The sequence below is a fragment of the Oryctolagus cuniculus genome, chromosome 1, assembly GCF_051225735.1.
Source record: "Oryctolagus cuniculus isolate XC-2025 breed Fujian yellow rabbit chromosome 1, ASM5122573v1, whole genome shotgun sequence".
Lineage (NCBI taxonomy): Eukaryota > Metazoa > Chordata > Mammalia > Lagomorpha > Leporidae > Oryctolagus > Oryctolagus cuniculus.
The window spans coordinates 10,037,588-10,057,053 of record NC_142867.1 but is presented as its reverse complement, the minus strand read 5'-3'; the positions used below and the strand labels follow the sequence as shown (position 1 = coordinate 10,057,053).

Genomic DNA, 19,466 nt, shown 5'->3' with positions numbered 1-19,466 from the left:
TGGCTCAATTATTTCCATCCCCTTCTTTGGATTAGACAAATGTGCTCTGTGTCTATCCTGCTGTTACATCTTGGGAGTGTGTAACTTGGACTTTTAAAGGCTCACGGCTCAAGGAATTTGCCTGGGGTCTCAGATCAGACCTTGGACTTCCGAATGAATGCTGAGCTGAATGCTGACTTTGGAGCTGTTGGGGTGCGATGATTGTGTGCTGTGTGCAAGAAGCACATGTATTTTGGTGTGGAGGCAGGGGCAGAAGGCTCTAGTTTGAATGCTTTTGGGAACTTAACCCCAAAAGAGGGTGGAAGCTAAATATGATGATGGTATTTACAGGTGAGGTCTTTGGGAAGTGATCAGATTGGATTAGGCCAAATCCTGGTGCTTTTATGAGGTCAGAGACAAAGGCAGGTACAAACTCACTCTCTTGGCAAGCCAAGTGACTCTGCCAGTGAGAAGGGGCTGAACCAGGGGAGCCTACCTGATCCCGGCCTTCGAACCTCCAAAACCGCCAGCCCAGGTAAACCTCTTTCCCTACAGTTACGCTACCTTTAGTATTTTGTTATAGCGTCAATAAGCTGACACATGCTGCTTTAAGGGACTCAACCTGAGATGTAATTCACGGATTTAATGAGCTGTAACTCAACCTCATTCTGAGGCAGAAGGTTTTGAAGAATTCAGCTCCATCGATTTAAAGTCAACCCACCAGCAAGCCTGAATGCTTGGCTGGGACCAGCACGGGGCAGCAGAACCCCTGGCTCCCTGGCTGGGTAAGCAGGACAGATCGATTTAAAGTCAACCCACCAGCAAGCCTGAATGCTTGGCTGGGACCAGCACGGGGCAGCAGAACCCCTGGCTCCCTGGCTGGGTAAGCAGGACAGATCGATTTAAAGTCAACCCACCAGCAAGCCTGAATGCTTGGCTGGGACCAGCACGGGGCAGCAGAACCCCTGGTTCCCTGGCTGGGTAAGCAGGACAGATTGATTTAAAGTCAACCCACCAGCATGTCTGAATGCTTGGCTGGGACCAGCAGGGGGCAGCAGAAGCCCCTGGCTCCCTGGCTGGGTAAACAGGACAGGAGTCAGACGCTGCTGCCGGGAGGAACGTCAGAGATTACAGTCACCACACAGCCAGGAAACTCCGCTGTGCCGTCTTTGTTCTCCAACTGCAGTTCCCAGCTGCAAGCCTTCCCGCTCTAACTTAATCACATCAGGGAAAAAGGGTTGCTTTAGGTCGAGGGTCAAGGGTCAAGGGTAGGAAAATAAAGGTGGATGCAGAAAGTAATCTCATTTTTTCTCATTGCCCTAAATGGCCCTGACTTCCAAGCCTTTAGTGTCCAGTAACTTGGTATTCAGGAGAAAACCAAAGAGATTCCTTATCCTATGCACCCTCCTTTTTTCTCCCACAAAGGCGTCACCGATTTCAAGGGCCATGGATCCAAATGCAGACAGTTACTGCCCCCTAGTGGACTTCCAGCATGGGTGCAGTCCTGAACCCAGAGATTGAATGCTTGGCTTCCCGGCAGAGAGAATTCATCTTTACAGTAGGAGGAATCTCAGAAGACAGCTGTTTCAACGCCTGCATTTTCCACGTGGAGACCCAGGCTTTTTAAGTCAAAAAAATTGGGCCCAGGGTTTATGATTCTAAGTCTGGGGTCCACGCCACTACCTCACAACACAGCTTCCTTAGGCTTCTTGTTCTCCAAGTATTTCTGTTAGTAATAAGATTTATTTAATTTAATTAATTTATTTTATTTATTAGGCAGAGAGAGAGAGAGGGAGAGAGAGAGAGAGCAAGTGCCCATGCAGGTGTGCATGAGGGAGAGATATATTCTATTGCCTGGTTCACTCCTCAAATGACCATAATGGCCAGGTCTGGGCCAGGCCAAAGCTTGGCCTCCTCCATAGGTGGCAGGGGTCCATGTTGGGCCATCTTCTACTGCTTTTCCAGGCACATTAGCAGGGATCTCATTGGGAAATGGAATATCCAGGATTTGAAATGTGCTGTGATATAGGCTGCCGGAATCAGAGGTGGCAGCTTAACCTACCGTGCTACAACACCGGCCCCTCTCCGACTGTTTTTTTAGACTTTCCTGAGTTACTCTCTTTCTGTGGGCAGCAAAAGAAAGTGCGAGAATTTGGAACGACCGGGCTGACTTCCACAAACTCAGGGAGGGGCTTTCTCTGCATCTCCCTTGTCTAAGACAGAGCCTCCAGATACCCTAGGCTGGCACCGTGGCTCACTAGGCTAATCCTCCACCTGTGGCACCGGCACACCAGGTTCTAGTCCTGGTCGGGGCGCTGGATTCTGTCCCGGTTGCCCCTCTTCCAGGCCAGCTCTCTGCTGTGGCCTGGGAGGGCAGTGGAGGATGGCCCAAGTCCTTGGGCCCTGCACCCCATGGGAGACCAGGAGAAGCACCTGGCTCCTGCCATCGGATCAGCATGGTGTGCTGGCCGCAGCAACCATTTAGGGGGTGAACCAATGGAAGGAAGACCTTTCTCTCTCTCTCTCTCACTGTCCACTGCCTGTCAAAAACCAACCAACCAACCAAACAAACAAACAAAAAAACACAGATGCCCCAGGAGAGGAATCTGGCAGCCCGCACCTGCTCTTCTGAGGAACAGGTAACTCCATCCAGGCCCCCAAGTGCATGGCAGGGACCCATGTATTGGAACTACCCCTTGCTGCCTCCCAGGGTGCACATCAGCAGGAAGCTGGAATTGGGAGTGGAGTCCGGGCTCCTTGTGGAATGTCGGCGTTCCAAGAGGTCTCTTAACCCCTGCGTCAGCGTCTGCGGCTCCGTTTCCTGCTTCCTGTGAGTGAGTCACCTCAGAGTCAGCACCAACAGTGGGACGGGGTGGAGACAGCCTCCTGCTCCTCCAGGGACAAAAACAAAACAGAAACAAGGAAAAGGGGAAAGATGGAAGTACCCCCAATACCCCACAATGGCCGCTGGGGCCGGAGTACCGTGCCAATCTGAAGCCAGGAGCCAGGTGCTTCTCCTGGTCTCCCATGCAGGTGCAGGGCCCAAGCACTTGGGCCATCCTCCACTGCACTCCCTGGCCACAGCAGAGAGCTGGCCTGGAAGAGGGGCAACTGGGACAGAATCCGGCACCCCAATCAGGACTAGAACCTGGTGTGCCGGCGCCGCAGGCGGAGGATTAGCCTAGTGAGCCGCGGCGCCAGCCAGAAGTACGTCTTATGCTGAGCCTGGTCTCATTCTATCAATCAGTAACATTAATGCACCATTAATACAAATATGAAAACATTTTAAAAAGGCCTATTTAGACCATTGAGATTCATTTCCATTTTTTACTTTAAAAAATATTTTGTTTATTTTTTAAAAGATTTATTTATTTATTTGAAAATCAGAGTTACATAGAGAGAGGAGAGGCAGAGAGAGAGAGAGGGGTCTTCTATCCTATGGTTCACTCTCCAATTGGCCGCAATGGCTGGAGCTACGCTGATCCGAAGCCAGGAGCCAGGAGCTTCCTCTGGGTCTCCACGTGGGTGCAGGGGCCCAATCACTTAGGCCATCTTCCACTGCTTTCCCAGGCCATAGCAGAGAGCTGGATGGAAGAGGAGCAGCTGGGACTTGAACTAGTGCCCATATGGGATGCTGGCTCTGCAGGCGGAGACTTAGCCTACTTCGCCACAGTGCTGGTCCCCGTTTTAAAATTTTCTAACTGAATGGTAGAGGAAAATGATTCTGAAGACCACTCCTATAGAAATCTGGACTTCTGTTTTGCTCCAGAGACCCTTAGATACCAGCTTCTCCTTGGGGCAGAAACATGGGAAAAGTGTCCCCTGAACTCATGGGGAATCCACATTTCCGGTCCCCAGCTCTGTCACCAAGGGATCTGGCACTGGAGGGCTCCAGTGCCCATCCGACAGGGGGTGTGCTCATTGTTTTCAAGTATACTCTGCCATGGCCATCTTCCTCCTGGTCACCCCTCTGCCCCTGTGTCCCTGCCAGGACCCCCTCTCTAATATCCCAACACCCCAGTACTGTACCCAGAGCCCCCCGACTGTGATCTCCATGAGGGCAGGGTCACATGTGCTGAGGCTCCCTGCTGCATCCCGAGCCCAGGCGAAGTTGTTGGTGTTGGACAGGCAGGGCTGGCGACATGGGTGGTCACTCAGGTCTCATGGGTTCACGTTCAGGGAGGTGGCCTTTCTGTTACTTGGAGGAAGTTAAATCAGCCCCGTTGCCTCCATATGGCTTCTCTGATCCCTTACATAATTCTTCCTCTGGAGGCATGGCTTGGTCCCAGGTCCCCACAACTTGTAGCTATGGTTAGCTCATCAGATGACGTGGCGATACCGCCTTACACCTTGCAGCGAGGAGATACCGCAAGGGCACCAAGTCTGCCACCAGGTGGGCCCTCTGGTGGTGCTGGCTTGGACACAAGGCCTCTGCCCCTTACTGTCCTGGTTATACTGTCCCAGGCTGTGCTTCAGTGCCCAGCCTGCAGGACAGACCTGGGCTCCAGTGCAGGGCAAGGTGCACCCCTTTGGTGCAGTTGTTTGCTTCCCTCGTCATGCCCCCCAGCTGGCTTTAAAGTCACTGACTGCTTTGGCAACCATGAAGAGGCTGGCACGCCAGCAGTCTAGGACATCTCCGGAGGAGACTGCCCCCTGGGGGAGCTGTGCAGCCAAAACCAGGAAATTTGTCACTGTAACCATTCAAAAAACTTACTTATCTCCTATCACTCCCCAAATGCCTGCAACTGCTGGGGCTGGGTCAGGCTGAAGCTGGCAACTGGGAACTCCATCGGAGTCTTCCATGTGGGTGGCAGGGACCCAGCTATTTGGGCCATCACTGCTGCCTCCCAGGGTCTGCATTGACAGGACGCAGTTTTGGAAGTGGAGACAGGACTCAAACCAGGCACTCTGACATGGGATGGGGGCATCTCACCACTGTCTAACTGCTAGGACAGATACCCGCCCCGTAACCATGTTTAAGAGTTCAGCACAGTAGCATTCACTGTGCCCACTGTGCTGTGCAACAGATCTCTGGGACTTTGCCACCTTGCAAAACTGAAACTCTATCCCTTGAACAACTCCACTTTCTACCACCTCCAGCCTCTGGAAGCAGAAACACAGCTCTACATGCTCACCAAAGCTAGCTACTCGCAGGGCCACACTGGCAGCACAGCCGGTAAGCCGCCACCTGCAGCGCCAGCATCCCACACAGGTGCCGATGCCTCCCAGGCAGCTCCACTTCCCATCCAGCTCCTTGCTCATGCGCCTGAGAAAGCAGCGGATGATGGCGCAAGGGCTTGGGCCGCTGCACCCACGAGGGAGGTTAGGATGGAGTTCCAGGCTCTTGGCTTCTGCTTGGTCCAGCCCTGGCTCTTGTGACCATCTGGGGAGTGAGCGAGTGGAAGACATCTCTCTCTCTTTCAGATAAATAATTACATCTTAAAAAAAAAAAGTTAGCTACTGTTGACATCTCAGGTAAATGGAAATCATGCAACGTCTATTTGCGACTGGCTCATTTCCTTTAGTGAAATACCCTCAAGGTGGGCCGGTGCTGTGGGTCACCTGGTTAATCCTCCGCCTTGCAGTGCCGGCATCCCATATAGGTGCTGGGTTCTAGTCCCGGCTGCTCCTCTTCCAGTCCAGCTCTCTGCTGTGGCCTGGGAAGGCAGTGGAGCATGGCCCAGGTCCTTGGGCCCTGTACCTGCATGGGAGACCAGGAGGAAGCACCTGGCTCCAGGCTTCAGATTGGCGCAGCGCCGGCCGTAGCAGCCATTTGGGGAGTGAACCAACGGAAGGAAGACCTTTCTCTCTGTCTCTCTCACTATCTATAACTCTGTCAAATAAATAAATTAAAAAAAAAAAAGAATACCCTCAAGGTTCATCAATGCTGTAGCATATGATGTGTTTTTCCTTCCTTTTTAAGGGCTGAATAATATTCCATTATCTGTTGACAGACATTAGGTTACTTCCACCTCTTGGCTATCGTGAATACAGCTGCAAAAAACGCAACTGTGCAACTCTCTCCCGGATTTAACTGCCTTATTTCCCAAGGACCGGCAACGCCGACGCACAGAGGAAAAGGGTCGTCTAAATCGGGGTTTCCAGACAGCAGGACAGTCCCCTGGCGTTTGGGGCCCCACAGCCAGCCCTTTGCTGAGCCGGGCTGCCCTGCTCTCCTCGCAGAGGCGTCCCTGGCCTCTGCCCCTTGTGCACAAGGTATGTGCGTGCACGCAAGCCCGCCTTTGGAGGACAGCCCGGGGGGGGGGGGGACGCAGGTGACTGTCCCCCGGAGGCGACAGAAGGCGCCCTCTAGTCTCAAGCTCCGGGAGGCTTTACAAAGCGAGTGACAGATGTCGCGAGGCTGTCATCACGCTCGGGGGAACAACTTTGGACGCAAAGCCAGCACAGCGCTGCGCCCAGCCGCTGGGTTCCCCCTTCATCCCCCTTCCCCACGCCGCCGGGCGCCTTCGCAGTGCACGCTGGGGCTTGTAGTTCCGAGCCTGCGAGGCTGCGCCCGTTCGGCGGACCCAGCGCTACCGGCTCAGTCCGACACCAGCCGGCTCCCGGAAGTGGAGGAGGCTTAAAGCGTCTACGCTTCCTTTCCCCGCCTCTTAGTCCCGGAGATTGCCATCTCAGAAAGCCAATAGAAAGCCAGAGTAGTAATTCTTGCTACCTGATTGGCTTAGATTTTTGCAACCGCCCGGATAAACTTGCCGACGATTGGTTGAGCCTTCAGTTTTGAAAATCGTAGATTTCGCCCGCGCTGCACGGCTCGGTTGCTTCTCTGGTGCGGCGAACCCTGAAGACCGGGAGCTGGGTGGGTCTGGGCAGGCGGCTTCCCGGCTAGGAAGACCGCCGGACGTGGATAGCAGCTTCGGGAGACGCGGTGCAGTCAGGTGAGTGCGCGCGGCCGCCGCCGGCGCCGGGGAGGTTGGCATTGGTTCCCAGCCTCTTGGGCTCCTCACTGCCCGCTCCGGGTCAGGGGCGTGACCCCCGATCCCAAGTGGCCTGGGCATGCAGGGGTCATCTCTTCCGAGCGGCGAGGTGACCTGCGTTGGTCCGGCGGTCCGAGATGCCGCCGCCCGCTTCCACTTCCTCCCGGGGCCCCCGGGGTCCCCGAGAATAACCCCGTCCCCTCCCCCACCGGGTGCCCAGACCTCGTCGCTTGCCTCGGAGGCTCTGTGTTGACTTAGGGCCGCAGGAAGCCCGAAGCCGACCGGCTTGTTGGGCGGATGCGCGCCACTCGGCGTTTTATCGCCGTCAGACCCCTGCGTCGCCCGCCCCTCTCCGCACCCCGCCGGGCAGCATTTTAAACTGCCCGTGCGGCCCCTGATGTGTCCCTTGCCCGGCGCGTTGCGTTCCATCCGGCCCCCGTGGGCTGTCCCCGGGGCGTCCAGAGCCGGCCTGGGCGCCGGCCTGCGGAAGCTGATATCCGGGGGTTGGTCTAGCAGGTGGTTAAGAGCGGAGTTTAAATCCGGGCTCTGCTCCTGATTTGCTGGGCGACTGTGACTTCGCTTCTCTTCGCCTGGTTCGCATCTGCACATGCGTGTGCTGCAGAGTGTGGTGAGCAGCGCGAGAGGCGATGCCGGGGCTCAGGGAGCAGCTACCAGGACCATTGCGGTGGAGCCGTGTCCACCGTTTTGCAGCTCTAAATGGAGCAGGAGCGGGGAGGAGGGCCCGGGAAGGCCTGTGGGGCGTGCAGGCTGGGTTTGGAGTGGAAGGGAGACTGTGGAGAGGCAGCGGGGCTCCCTTCTTCCTTGGAGGAGTGTCGGTGCTGTGTGTCTGCACGGGTTGTTACCCGGGTTGAAGATGAGGTTTTTGCTGCTCTTCCCTGGGGTCTGATTCTTTGTACGCAGGCCCCACTCGCCTTTCCGGGACATGCACCTGTGTTCTTACATGTGGGGACCTCTTTTAAACGGCCCAGTATACACTTCCCTGCGGAAGAAGTCCAAATGCTGCTTTGGACTTTGTCAAAGAAGTTCTCACCCACCTTGCCGATTTGCACAAATATTAGAAAAGTCAGCCAGTTCTTGCTCTCTGTAGTGCCTCTGCAAACCGTTGTCTCTCCCTGAAGCAGTTTTCTCTTAGCTGGCCTTGAACTGGGTCTTGCACTTCGCCAGGGCTGTGGTCTGGGTGCAGGTGGGCTCCGGGGAGTGACGGATGGCTGTGGAGAGGCCAGGCCCGTGACTTGCTGGCTGCAGGGCAGAGGTCTGTGCCCAAGCCCGTGTGATTTCTGCCTGTTTGGCCCTGCCCAGGTTAGTGCCCCTGGCAGCTGGGAGCAGGGCTGTGGGCCTGTCCCAGCCTGTGCAGAGTGAGTTCACTGGGTGTCTCTGTGTGTGGACGGATTAGTTCATGTGACAGGTACTGCTCCTCTGCTGACGCCATGCAGGGCTCTGGGCTGTCAGCAGTGAGCGCTGCAGATGTGGGCTTGACCTTGGGCAGAGACCAGTCACCCGACTGTCAGGCTCAGCCGGAGGGCAGAGTTTATTCAGGGAGCAGAGACTGGGGTGCCCCCAAAATCCAGCCTGGGGAAGTTGCCTACATAAGGGGTCAAAGGGTTAGCCGTGCGACCCCTCCTTCCGGGACCTTCCGTCCTCGATGGGAGACTGAGCTGGTTCTTCTTGGTTCTTTGGTGTAGGTCAAGGTGACGGACCGCCACCACAGTCAGAGCATGGATCCTGTGTTTATTTGCTGTTCGATTCACCAGGCAGAATCTGTTGATCTCTACTGTGGTTGCTTCTTTGCTTGGGGCTTTTGAAATGATTTTATTTTATTTATTTATTTATTTTTATTTTTTGACAGGCAGAGTTAGACAGTGAGAGAGAAAGAGACAGAGAGAAAGGTCTTCCTTTTTCCGTTGGTTCACACCCCCCCCCATATGGTTGCCATGGCTGGCGCGGCGCGCCGCGCCGATCCGAAGCCAGGAGCCAGGTGCTTCTCCTGGTCTCCCATGGGGTGCAGGGCCCAAGGACATGGGCCATCCTCCACTGCACTCCCGGGCCACAGCAGAGAGCTGGACTGGAAGAGGAGCAACCGGGACAGAATCTGGCGCCCTGATCGGGACTAGAACCCAGTGTGCCGGTGCCGCTAGGTGGAGGATTAGCCAAGTGAGCCGTGGCGCCGGCCTTGAAATGATTTTATAAACAAATCATCTTTTAAAAGATTTATTTATATATTTGAAAGAGTTACACACCAAGAGAAGGAGAGAGACAGAGACAGAGAGACAGAGAGACACACAGAGAGAGAGAGGTCTTGTATCCGCAGGTTCACTCCCCAGATAGCCACAATGGCTGGAGCTGCACCAATCAGGAGCCAGGACCCAGGAGCTTCTTCCAGGTCTCCCACATGGGTGCAGGGGCCCAAGGACTTAGGCCATCTTCTACTGCTTTCCCAGGCCACAGCAGAGAGCTGGATCGGAAGTGGAGCAGCCGGGACTTGAACTGGCCCCCATGTGGGATGCCGGCACTGTAGGAGCAGCTTTAACCTGCTGTGTCACGGCGCTGGCCCCAGTATAACCAGATCTTTTTTTTTTAATTTTTTTTTTTTTGGACAGGCAGAGTGGATAGTGAGAGAGAGAGAGAGAAACAGAGAAAAAGGTCTTCCTTTGCCATTGGTTCACCCCCCAATGGCCGCTGTGGCCAGCACGCTGTGGCCAGCGCACCATGCTGATCTGAAGCCAGGAGCCAGGTGCTTCTCCTGGTCTCCCATGCAGGTGCAGGGCCCAAGGACCTGGGCCATCCTCCACTGCACTCCCGGGCCACAGCAGAGAGATGGACTGGAAGAGGAGCAACTGGGACAGAATCGGGCACCCCGACTGGGACTAGAACCTGGTGTGCCGGTGCCGCAGGTGGAAGATTAGCCTAGTGAGCTGCGGCGCCGGCTCTATAGCCAAATCTTAAGGAAGACAGCGCAGCTTCTGGTTATTTTGCAAAAAGTAACAAGCTGCTGTTGTGTTTTCCCTCGCCTGATATTGTAGCCTGGTTTCTTTTTAAAGCAAGGCCTTGCTGTTTTTCAGTGCTCATGCTCTTTCATCCGTTTATAGGACATTCTAGCTCCAGGGAGAGGTGTGGAGGGGGAGAGCTTGTCTCTGGCCCCACCCTTGTCTGTGCTCGCCTGTGGAGGCAGAACCTCTTCTAGAGGCAGTTCCATGTTCTTCGTGTCTGAGGTCACCCAGTGTACAGGGCAGGGTGCCTGTGTCTTAGCCCTGGCCTAGTCACCCACAAAGGAGGAGCAGGCCTGTGTTTGGGCAAGGGTGGGAGAGGTCTTGTGGTGGCTACTGTTTCTCCCTGGTCTGGGGAGGTAGGGGACAGTGTCCTGCATCGTACAACCCGAAGGGCCGATTGTAAGGAAGACCATTCAGGTTGGACGGCCATACTGTGTGTGTGGTGCAGGGGACGTGGAGGAGCATGCCCTTCTCTCTGTAGGAATGCAGCCAGTGGATTGGCATTTGGAATTTTACATCCCCGGGGCATGGCTGTGAGCAGGGGGCACCCCTGGGCTGGGTGCTGGATGTTTTGTGGTGATTTGTGCGTGGGAGTGGCAGCCTGGCAGGCTCTCCCTGGAGAAGGCCTTGGTCCCCAACCCTGAGCCCTTGTGCCTCTTGTCCACCAGCCAGAGCCACCATGGGGACCACAGCCCCGGGCCCCATTCACCTGCTGGAGCTCTGTGACCAGAAGCTCATGGACTTCGTGTGCAACATGGACAATAAGGACCTGGTGTGGCTCAGGGAGATCGAGGAGGAGGCTGAACGCATGTTTACCAGGTGATGCCGGGCTGTGTGGTGCAGTGGGGAGCACAGAGCTTCCTGGGCTGCCGCTGTGGCATGGGGGACTTCCTTGCCTGCCATCCCTGTCTGGGCTCCCCACCAAGTTCCATTCCCTCTGGGTGCCGGGAGCCTACTTTGCCTGGCTCTGCACAGCCAGGCGGGTCCCAGTCCTTGCTTGGTGCTGGTCACCGCGGCTTGATCTGTTGCTGCCAACAGATGGGCAGGTGCCAAGCCAGCTGGCAGAGGGGGCTGGGGGTTCCCAGGCAGCCCTGAGTGTCACCCTCCCTGTTCCAAGTAGAGAGTTCAGCAAAGAGCCGGAGCTGATGCCCAAAACACCTTCTCAGAAGAACAGACGGAAGAAGAGACGGATTTCTTATGTTCAGGATGAAAATAGAGACCCCATTAGGAAAAGGTAGGAGTGGCCGGGGAGGCTGGACTGGGCTGGGCTGGGCTGGGCTGGTGGGTCCTGGGAGAGTTTGATTCTGAAGGTGTTCACGGGGGCAGCAGCCTGCAGGAGAGGCCGTGGGTGAATGCCACGGAGAGATGAAGCCTTAGCCCAGACTGTGGAGGTCAGAGTGGGGTGTGTCAGTGTGTGTTGAGCCGGAGGTGGGGAGGAGAGAGAAGCCGCTGCTCTTCCGGGGAGCATGACCAAGCCTGTTGCCACGCTTGTTGTAATTCCCCATAGGGATGTCAGGCTGCAGGGTCTTGGGGTCGGGTGGTCCTGGCCGTGAACCCTGGCCTGGCCCTTGGCAGCTGTGTGTTCCCGGGTTAAGTGCGCACTTCTAAAGTGGGAATGCCCATGCCTGCCCCGCGGGGCTATTCTGTGGACTGAGAGAGAGCCTGTGTGAAGAGCCTTCTCTGCAGGCGGTCTCATGGGAATTTCATTTTTTCAGCACTTCTGTGAGTTCTGTAGCTTTGTCCCCGGTTTCCCTTAGGGAGACTGAGGCTGGAAGAGGAGCAGCCCAGGGTCTCACGGCTGGAGGGAGCAGAGCCTGGCCTGGACCCCGGGTCTTTTGCCTCCAAGCTCTCTGAATTGTACACCGGCCATTCCAGGGGCTCCTGGCGAAGCTGGACTGTCCCCTTCCCATGCTGAACCAGCTCAGCCGCTGCTTTGCTGCCCCCTGCAGGTTGTCGCGCAGAAGGACACGGAGCAGCCTGCGGAGCTCCCGGCACCTGCGCAGCAAGGACAAGGTGGAGAAGCTGGCCACGGTGGTCGGGGAGAACTGCTCGCCCGTGCTGCGGCGGGTCACCCGCGCCGCCGCAGCCGCAGCTGCCGCCTCCACGGCGCCGTCTGCGGCCCCCTCGCCGCTCGCCGAGTCTCCCACAGAGCCCACCAGGAAGCCTGCCGTGCCCCTGGTGGAGATCAGCGCCAGCGAGCGCCGCAGCGCGGAGCAGCACCTGCAGCAGGTCCTGGCCGTCCGGGCGCGGTCTGGGTCTCCGGCCAGGACACCGGCCTCCCAGGCCATCCCGACATCCGATGAGGAAGCCACACCCAAGAAGGCTGAGGCCGGGAGACTGGAGTTGGTCACAGTGAGCTCCCTGGTGGCCACCCCCCAGGACCCCAGGAGCCGAGGGGCTGGGGCAGGGCGGTCGGCCTCCAAGCTGAGGATCGCGCGGGCCTCCCCGGGCTCTCCAGACTCTCGGGATTCTCCGTGGCGGGAGCGGGTGCTGGCTCCCATCCTGCCTGGTAATTGCTCCACGCCCACGGGCCAGCGTGCAGAGACTCGGCCGGTGCGGCGCAGCCTCATCGCCTCCACCTCCCCGCGTGCCCGCGTTTCCCTGGCCCAGAAGTACTCCCTGGTGGCCAAACAGGAAAGCAACCTCCGCAGGTCAAGCAGGATTACCAAGAAAGCTGCCCAGGAACCAGCTGCCTCTGCCCGCATCATCTGTGAGTCTGGGGCCGGGGGTGAGGGAGGCGGTGGCTGGTGGCTGACCCTGGCTGCTGAGCAGAATTTCTGAGAACCGTGCCTCCAGGGGCTGGCCTAGGACACTCCTGCAGTCCCTCTCTGGACTGTCCTACCCCGTGACCACTAGCGAGCCCTGTCTGGCTGTTGAGCCTTTGGAACGTGGCTGGTCTGACAACTGAATCTTAGATAACAGCCGCATAGAGCCAGTGGCTACAATAGTGAAGGAAGCAGACCTAGTGCAGCCTTGTTGTTAAGCAAGTGAGAAAACTTGAGGCCCAGGGGCTTGGCCCCAGTGCCTTTTGGGTAGCAGGCACCTGGGGGCTGGGACCTGAGCCCTTCTCCAGGGCCAGCCTGCGCCCTGCTCCCCGGTCGGGCAGGAGCTGCGGTGGCATCACTGTGCTGGTGCGTGCTACCTCATCTGAGCAAACCTGTTTGCCCTGGCAACTCAGCACAGCCGGCTCCTGTGGGAACCCGTGGCTGAGTGTCGTGGGGAAGCCGGAGGGGGTGCAGCAAAGGTTCTTGAGCTGGGTGCCGGTCACCCACCTGCACCCTCGGGCCTCAGTTCTTGCTTGTATCCCTCTGGGCTACTACTAGACTCCTTTGCCACGATGGTTGTGTGGTTTTCTGTGATTAGCCCATGAGGGTGTTTAGAACCATGCCTGGCACGTAGAATCGATGGGTAACATTCGCTGCTTTTGTCATCATCAAAACCAACCTCAGCCCAACATTGCCCTGGTGGGAGCAGGTGTTGTGAGCCCCAGAGCAGAGACAGGCACCTCAGAGCCAGGGTTGGCTGAGTGAGGAGGCGGAGCCTGAGATAGGAGGGCCTTGAAGGTGGGCTGGGCTTTTGCCAGGTGGAAGGAAATTTGGGGGTGGGCAGCCCCGGCAGGGGAGACAGCTGGTGCAGCCTTGAGGTGAATGACAGGCGGGCTCATGTCCAGGAGCATGGGCTGGACCCCACTGGAGTGGAAGTGGCCTGGTGATGGTTGTTACAGGATTCTGGCCAAGGGGAAAGGTGGGAGGGAGGGCAGGTGGAGGATGGGCTGGGTTTTATATCAGTGTGTGTTACACAGCAGCTGGCGTCTTTAACATTTATGAAAGAAAACATCATCTCATTTGGTCCTTGCCGCAGCACTGTTAGCTTGTGTAAAATCCTGGGCTACCCCCAAGGTGCGCTTCTGTGGGTGATGCGTTCTCCTTCGGCCCCTCTCATACACGAAGGCTCATTTCTGACTTCCTCCCCAACAGAGAGAGGGCCAGATGGCGGGGGAGAGATGGACTCTGGAACACCCGTGTATGCGGAGCAGACGTCCTTGTCTGGGCTGCTTCTGATTCCAGATCTGTCTGACTCTAAGCCCAGTGCTCCCCCCAGCAGAAGAAAGAGGGAGAGGAGGAGGCAGGGTCCAGCATCTGGAGTCACACGGGCTCGCTGACTGACCTTTTGCTCACCCCTTCTCCCAACCTCTGTTTTTCCATCCGTGAAATGGTAGCAACACCTCTTGCCTGGGGTAAAGAGACCCACCTCAGTGCTTGGGTATGGTGTGTGCTCAGTGACTGTTTTGTAAGGGCTGTGCCCCTGCAGCTCACTGTAGGTATGGCCAGGGGGTCCTGAATGAGGAACTGCAAGGGAGTCTGGATGTGGGTCCCTAGGGGAGCGGCTCTGCTGTGTGGCTGGGAGGGCAAGTCAGATGGGATGTTGTTTCAGTCCCCCTGCAAGCAGCCCCTGGGTACAACCTGTGAATTTTCTGGCAAAGGAAACACCTGGAGCAGGGGCGTGGGGAAGTCAGGCAGGGAAAGACTGTGGTAAAGGTGGGTGTGGGGACCTTGGGAGCCAGTGTGGGGACTGGGTGAGGACTGCTCCATGCATCAGCCAGAGAGGGCCACTGGGCTGTCTTTGACTGGCAGGTGGGCTCTGAGGGGGTTGGGCAGAGGCCTGGGGCTGCTGTTTTAGGTTTCCGAAGGGCCAGGCTCCTATTTGGAGCTCCCCAGCTGCCTCTGCATTGGGGAACAGCCCCTCAGGCCTCAGGCCTTTGGCCGGGTGTGGGAACCATTTTTCTAGCAAGGGCCATTGGATATTTATAACCTTAACCTGCTGTAGATTTATTGAATTTCGAATCCTGCCTGCATTAGGACTTGGCAGGGCCAGACCTTGTGATTTCACTGGCCTAAGGGCCGGACATTCCTCACCCCTGCCTTGGGCCATTTCCCTGCCTCCAGACCTGCCCTGGAAGCCTGAATAGCGTGCAGATGGCACTTACCATTCCAGAGAAGTCCTGGTGCAGGTGCAGAATTGTGCAGGAGCACTGGGGCTGTGTGGGGAGGGCCTGGGCCACGTCCCAGTCTCGCAGCTGCTCCCTCCTGCTGGCTTCTGCTCTGACCGTGGCTGCCTCTCAGCCTTGCCTGTCACTCTTCTGACTCAGACGTCCTCCGAAAACAACTTTTCCTGCCTCGTGTGGCTTTTTTTTTTTTTGCTCTTTTTTTGGTAAAGATTTGTTTATTTGAAAGGCAGAGTTAGAGAGAGAAAACACAATGATTGGTGCTGCGCTGGGCCAAGACTAGGAGCTTTTTATAGGTCTCCCACGTGGGTGCAGGGGCCATCCTCTGCTGCCTTCCTGGGCTGCCAGCAGGTAGCTGGATCAGAAGTGGAGCAGCCTGGATAGGAACTGGTGCCCATGTGGCATGTCGGTGTTGCAGGTGGCAGCTTAACCCGCTGCACCACAGCGCCAGGCCCATGCCTCATGTCTTTGCCAGATGCTTTTCTTTGTTTCTAGAATAGTGGCTCTCACGTTTTGGTCTCAGCACCTGCTTCCTGTTTTAAAAATAACCAAGGAGATAGAAAAGCTTTTTTTTTTTTTTTTAAATTTATTTGACAGGTAGGGTTACAGGCAGTGAGAGAGACACAGAGAGAAAGGTCTTTCTTCCGCTGGTTCACTCCCCAAATTGCCACAATGGCCGGAGCTGCACCGATCCGAAGCCAGGAGCCAGGTGCCTCTTCCTGGTCTCACATGCGGGTACAGTGGCCCAAGCACTTGGGCCATCCTCCACTGCCCTCCTGGGCCACAGCAGAGAGCTGGACTGGAAGAGGAGCAACCAGGACTAGAACCGGTGCCCATATGGGATGCCGGTGCCACAGGCAGAGGATTAACCAAGTGAGCTACGGCGCCGGCCCCCGAAAAGCTTTTGATAATGAGTTTTTATGTACTGATAGTTACTGTATTAGAAATGAAAACTGAGGAATTAAAAAATTTCTTAATATTATTATTATTTTTTAAAGATTTATTTATTTATTTGAAAGAGTTACAGAGAGAAGGAGAGGCAGAGAGAGAGAGAGGTCTTCTATCCGCTGGTTCACTTTCCAACTGGCCACAGTGGCTGGAGCTGTGCCAATCCAAAGCCAAGAACCAGGAGCTTCTTCTGGGTCTCCCACACGGGTGCAGGGGAGCAAGGGCTTGGACCATCTTCTACTGCTTTCCCAGGCCATAGCAGAGAGCTGGATGGGAAGTGGAGCAGCCGGGACACAAACCGGCACCCATATAGGATGCTGGCACTGCCGGTGGTGGCTTTACCTGCTACACCACAGCACCGGCCCTTTAAATATTATTTAAGACTTATTGAATATTAGTTAATTCTTTAGTATTAGAGGATTTTAAAGCATTCTTTACTATTTTATTCTGAAAAAGGAGAACACCTAGGGCCCCGGAGAATCGTGTAGAACATGTGACTGTTATGGACCCCTGCTGGCCTTTGAGAAGCCCAGTTGTCTTTACCCCGGCCGGGTCATGTTTACAGAGGGCAGGAAGGCTCTAGAAAAGGCTCCTTGTGATCCCCTTTGGCCACCGGCACCCCCATTCTGTGTGCTGATTATTGGGGAGATTGATGACGTCACTGTGGGTGCACAGGCGAGGCAGCTCTGCTGAGCGGGTCGGGGCTGAGCTGTGTTTGCTCGTTCAGAGCTCGGGCCCGGCTCTTCCTTTGCGCAGCCAACCCTGCCGCGAGGTTCCCTGGTGGCCATCGTGCTGCACAGCCATGGAGCACAGCACCAAGAGGAGCGCTACCAGGCCTGCTGCCTGCTAACCTCAGATTTCTCAGAAAAATGACTTCTCCAGAGTAAAGATGTAGCGAGGAGCCTCTTGTTACTCTGCACTCCGTAACCCCTCTGTTGTGGCCTGGCGGAAGGCAGACAGGTCTGTGCTGCGATGTTGGGGTTGAAGTGGGGAACGCCTGACCCCTCACACAGGGGCAGCTGGGAGAGCGGGAGCTTCATGGTAGCACTTTCAGGAACTGCGTATTCACTGTCACCACACCCACCAGCACAGGGGTCCTTCTGCGAGGCTCACGGCAGGGCGCACTCTGCCGGTCCCACACTGGTCCACCGCACACCTGCAATGTGTCTTTTAGCCATGTGTGATCTTTATAACCTCCAGTATGGTTATTTGGAAAAGATTATTTTACCAAGTTGTGCATGTCCTTTTTTTTTTTTGGACAGGCAGAGTGGACAGTGAGAGAGAGAGACAGAGAGAAAGGTCTTCCTTTTGCCGTTGGTTCACCCTCCAGTGGCCGGTGCGCTGCGGCTGGCGCACCACGCTGATCTGGAGCCAGGAACCAGGTGCTTATCCTGGTCTCCCATGGGGTGCAGGGCCCAAGCACCTGGGCCATCTTCCACTGCACTCCCGGGCCACAGCAGAGAGCTGGCCTGGAAGAGGGGCAACTGGGACAGAATCCAGCGCCCCGACTGGGACTAGAACCCGGTATGCCAGCGCCGCTAGGTGGAGGATTAGCCTACTGAGCCGCGGCACCGGCCTCATGTCTTTTAAATGTCAACATACTTCATTGTATAATATAAAAAATAAAAAGCACATTTCTGATTTCATCAGAAAAGTCGTTTGATAGCAGGAGTTGTGAAGCCTCTGCTGGTGGATACACATCTCCCAACAGTCTGCCTTTGACGTTTTTTGGTTCAGTTTTTTTATTGCCAATAATAGCAACAATTTTAAAGCAAATACTTTTTTTAAAAAAAGACTTATTTGAAAGGCAGAATTAATTACAGAGGGAGAGGGAGAGGCAGAGAGAGAGATTGATCTTCCATCTGCTGGTTAACTCCCCAAATGGCTGTAACGACCAGGGCTGGACCAGGCTGAAGTGCATCAGGGAACTCCATCTGGGTCTCCCATGTGGGTGGCAGGGCCCAAGCACTTGGGCCATCTTGCTACCTTTCTAGGAAAATACAGTAGGAAGCTGGATCAGAAGTGGAGCAGCTGGGACTTGAACTGGTGTCTGTATGGCATGCCAGCCTCTCAGGCAGCTTAACCCACTGTGCCACGACACCGGCCCCACAAATACTATTGTTTTAAGTGAGAGCATCACTCCATTCATTGTTAACAAAATGTTTTCTGATACCGAAGATGGAATCGCCAGGGCTTGTGGGTTCTCTTGATTACGCATGAGGCCCATGAGGAAGAGTGGCTAGTTCAGTTGGCTACTCACACCGCGCCCTTGGAGACTCGGATCTGTGGCATCAGGGCATTTTTGCACACTGTCCACTTAATCTCTCAGGATATTAATGAGCCATGCACTTGAGTCTGGATTTAATAAATATTTTACTTCTTTGACAAGGACATTCTCAGATGAAGCTGGACAGTGCTTCGCTGTGAGCGTGAGACAGGACAGCTGCTGTCTTTGTGTCAGCGCCTTAACCATGTCTGACACAGCGTTGGATGCCTCGCCCTTGACTCACACCAGGGCATTTGCTCTCGTCGTCTGCATTGTGAAGGCTGGTGTCTTTGCAGTGAGAGGAAAATAGCATATTAATATTGTGATGAAAGTAGTGTCCGTCTCCTGGATCTTGCAAGGGGTTGGAGAAGGCATTTTGGGAACTGCTGCCTCCTCCCGTCTTGTCTGTGGATTCCTGGTCTGTGTGTCGGTCCTCCGGGCTGACTCCGCTATCCTCTGCCCTTTTCTGTCACTGCACGTGTCGCAGTGTGGTTTCTGGGACTGACGCCGGTCATCAGGACTGAAAGGCAGCCCTGACGTTTTGCTCACCGCTGGTCCCTAGAGGCTGGGCCAGGGCCCAGTGCATGGTAGGCACTCGGTGAGGATTCCTGAATGAACAGCTTGCTTTGTGTTGGGCCCAGTGCTGGGAGCTGGGGACCTGGAGCTGTATCATTGGCCTTCTTCCCAAGATATTTTAGTTTTTTTTTTGGGATGCTTTTGTATATTTCTGTCCTGAGAGGACCATGCTCCCTGCCAGGAGACAGCAGGAGACCTACCAGAGCCACTGGGGATGGCGCATGAGTGCTGAGGGTGAGCCCCAGGCCGGTGAAGGGAGCCACAGCCTAGCCACCGATTGCCCGCGTCTCCTGGAGTGGCCCCTGACTGCTCTCTGATGCCTGCTTTGTTTCCTTGTTTCCCCGCAGGCCATAGTTACCTGGAGAGGCTCCTGAATGTCGAGGTACCCCAGAAAGTCAGGTGAGTTGCGTCCTAGGCCTTGGGGGCCTTCCCAGGGAGTCCGGGTGAACCTCAGTGTGGAGGCACTTCCTGGCGCGGAGCCTTTGTCCAGCCTGGCCACCCGGCTTTCTGCCGTCTGCCTTCTGGGCTGACCGGCCAGGTGGTGCTGTGGGTTTCAGATCTTCCTGCAGTGCTGGTCAGCTCTGGCTGGCCTGGTCCTTTGGGCATGAGCGGGGAGCTCCATGGGTTGTGGACGACGAAGAGCAGCCATGAGGGGCCACGTTCAGATGGGAGTGGGGCAGAAAGGGGGCTGCCCAGGGGTGGGGGTGCTCCCTGCTCCAGGATGGCACCTGGTGCTGCTGAGGGCAGGG

At 55.9% G+C, this 19,466-nt stretch overlaps 1 protein-coding gene across 4 annotated transcripts in view; it reads left to right on the top strand.

Annotated features, from left to right (window-relative positions):
- Positions 1–6,713: 6,713 nt before the first annotated feature.
- Positions 6,714–19,466, top strand: part of INCENP (inner centromere protein) — a 31,329-nt gene continuing 18,576 nt past the window's right edge. For 3 of the 4 annotated variants that reach the window (XM_008274397.5, XM_089307776.1, XM_008274395.5), the window contains exons 1-5: positions 6,714–6,875; positions 10,591–10,741; positions 11,043–11,156; positions 11,872–12,632; positions 19,065–19,116. In XM_008274397.5, the coding sequence (XP_008272619.4) occupies positions 10,602–10,741; positions 11,043–11,156; positions 11,872–12,632; positions 19,065–19,116 (1,067 nt within the window). In that variant the 5' untranslated portion in view covers positions 6,714–6,875; positions 10,591–10,601. Of the gene's footprint in view, positions 6,876–7,412; positions 7,543–10,590; positions 10,742–11,042; positions 11,157–11,871; positions 12,633–19,064; positions 19,117–19,466 lie in introns of those variants that run through there. The other variant, XM_051833210.3, reaches the window with a different exon arrangement.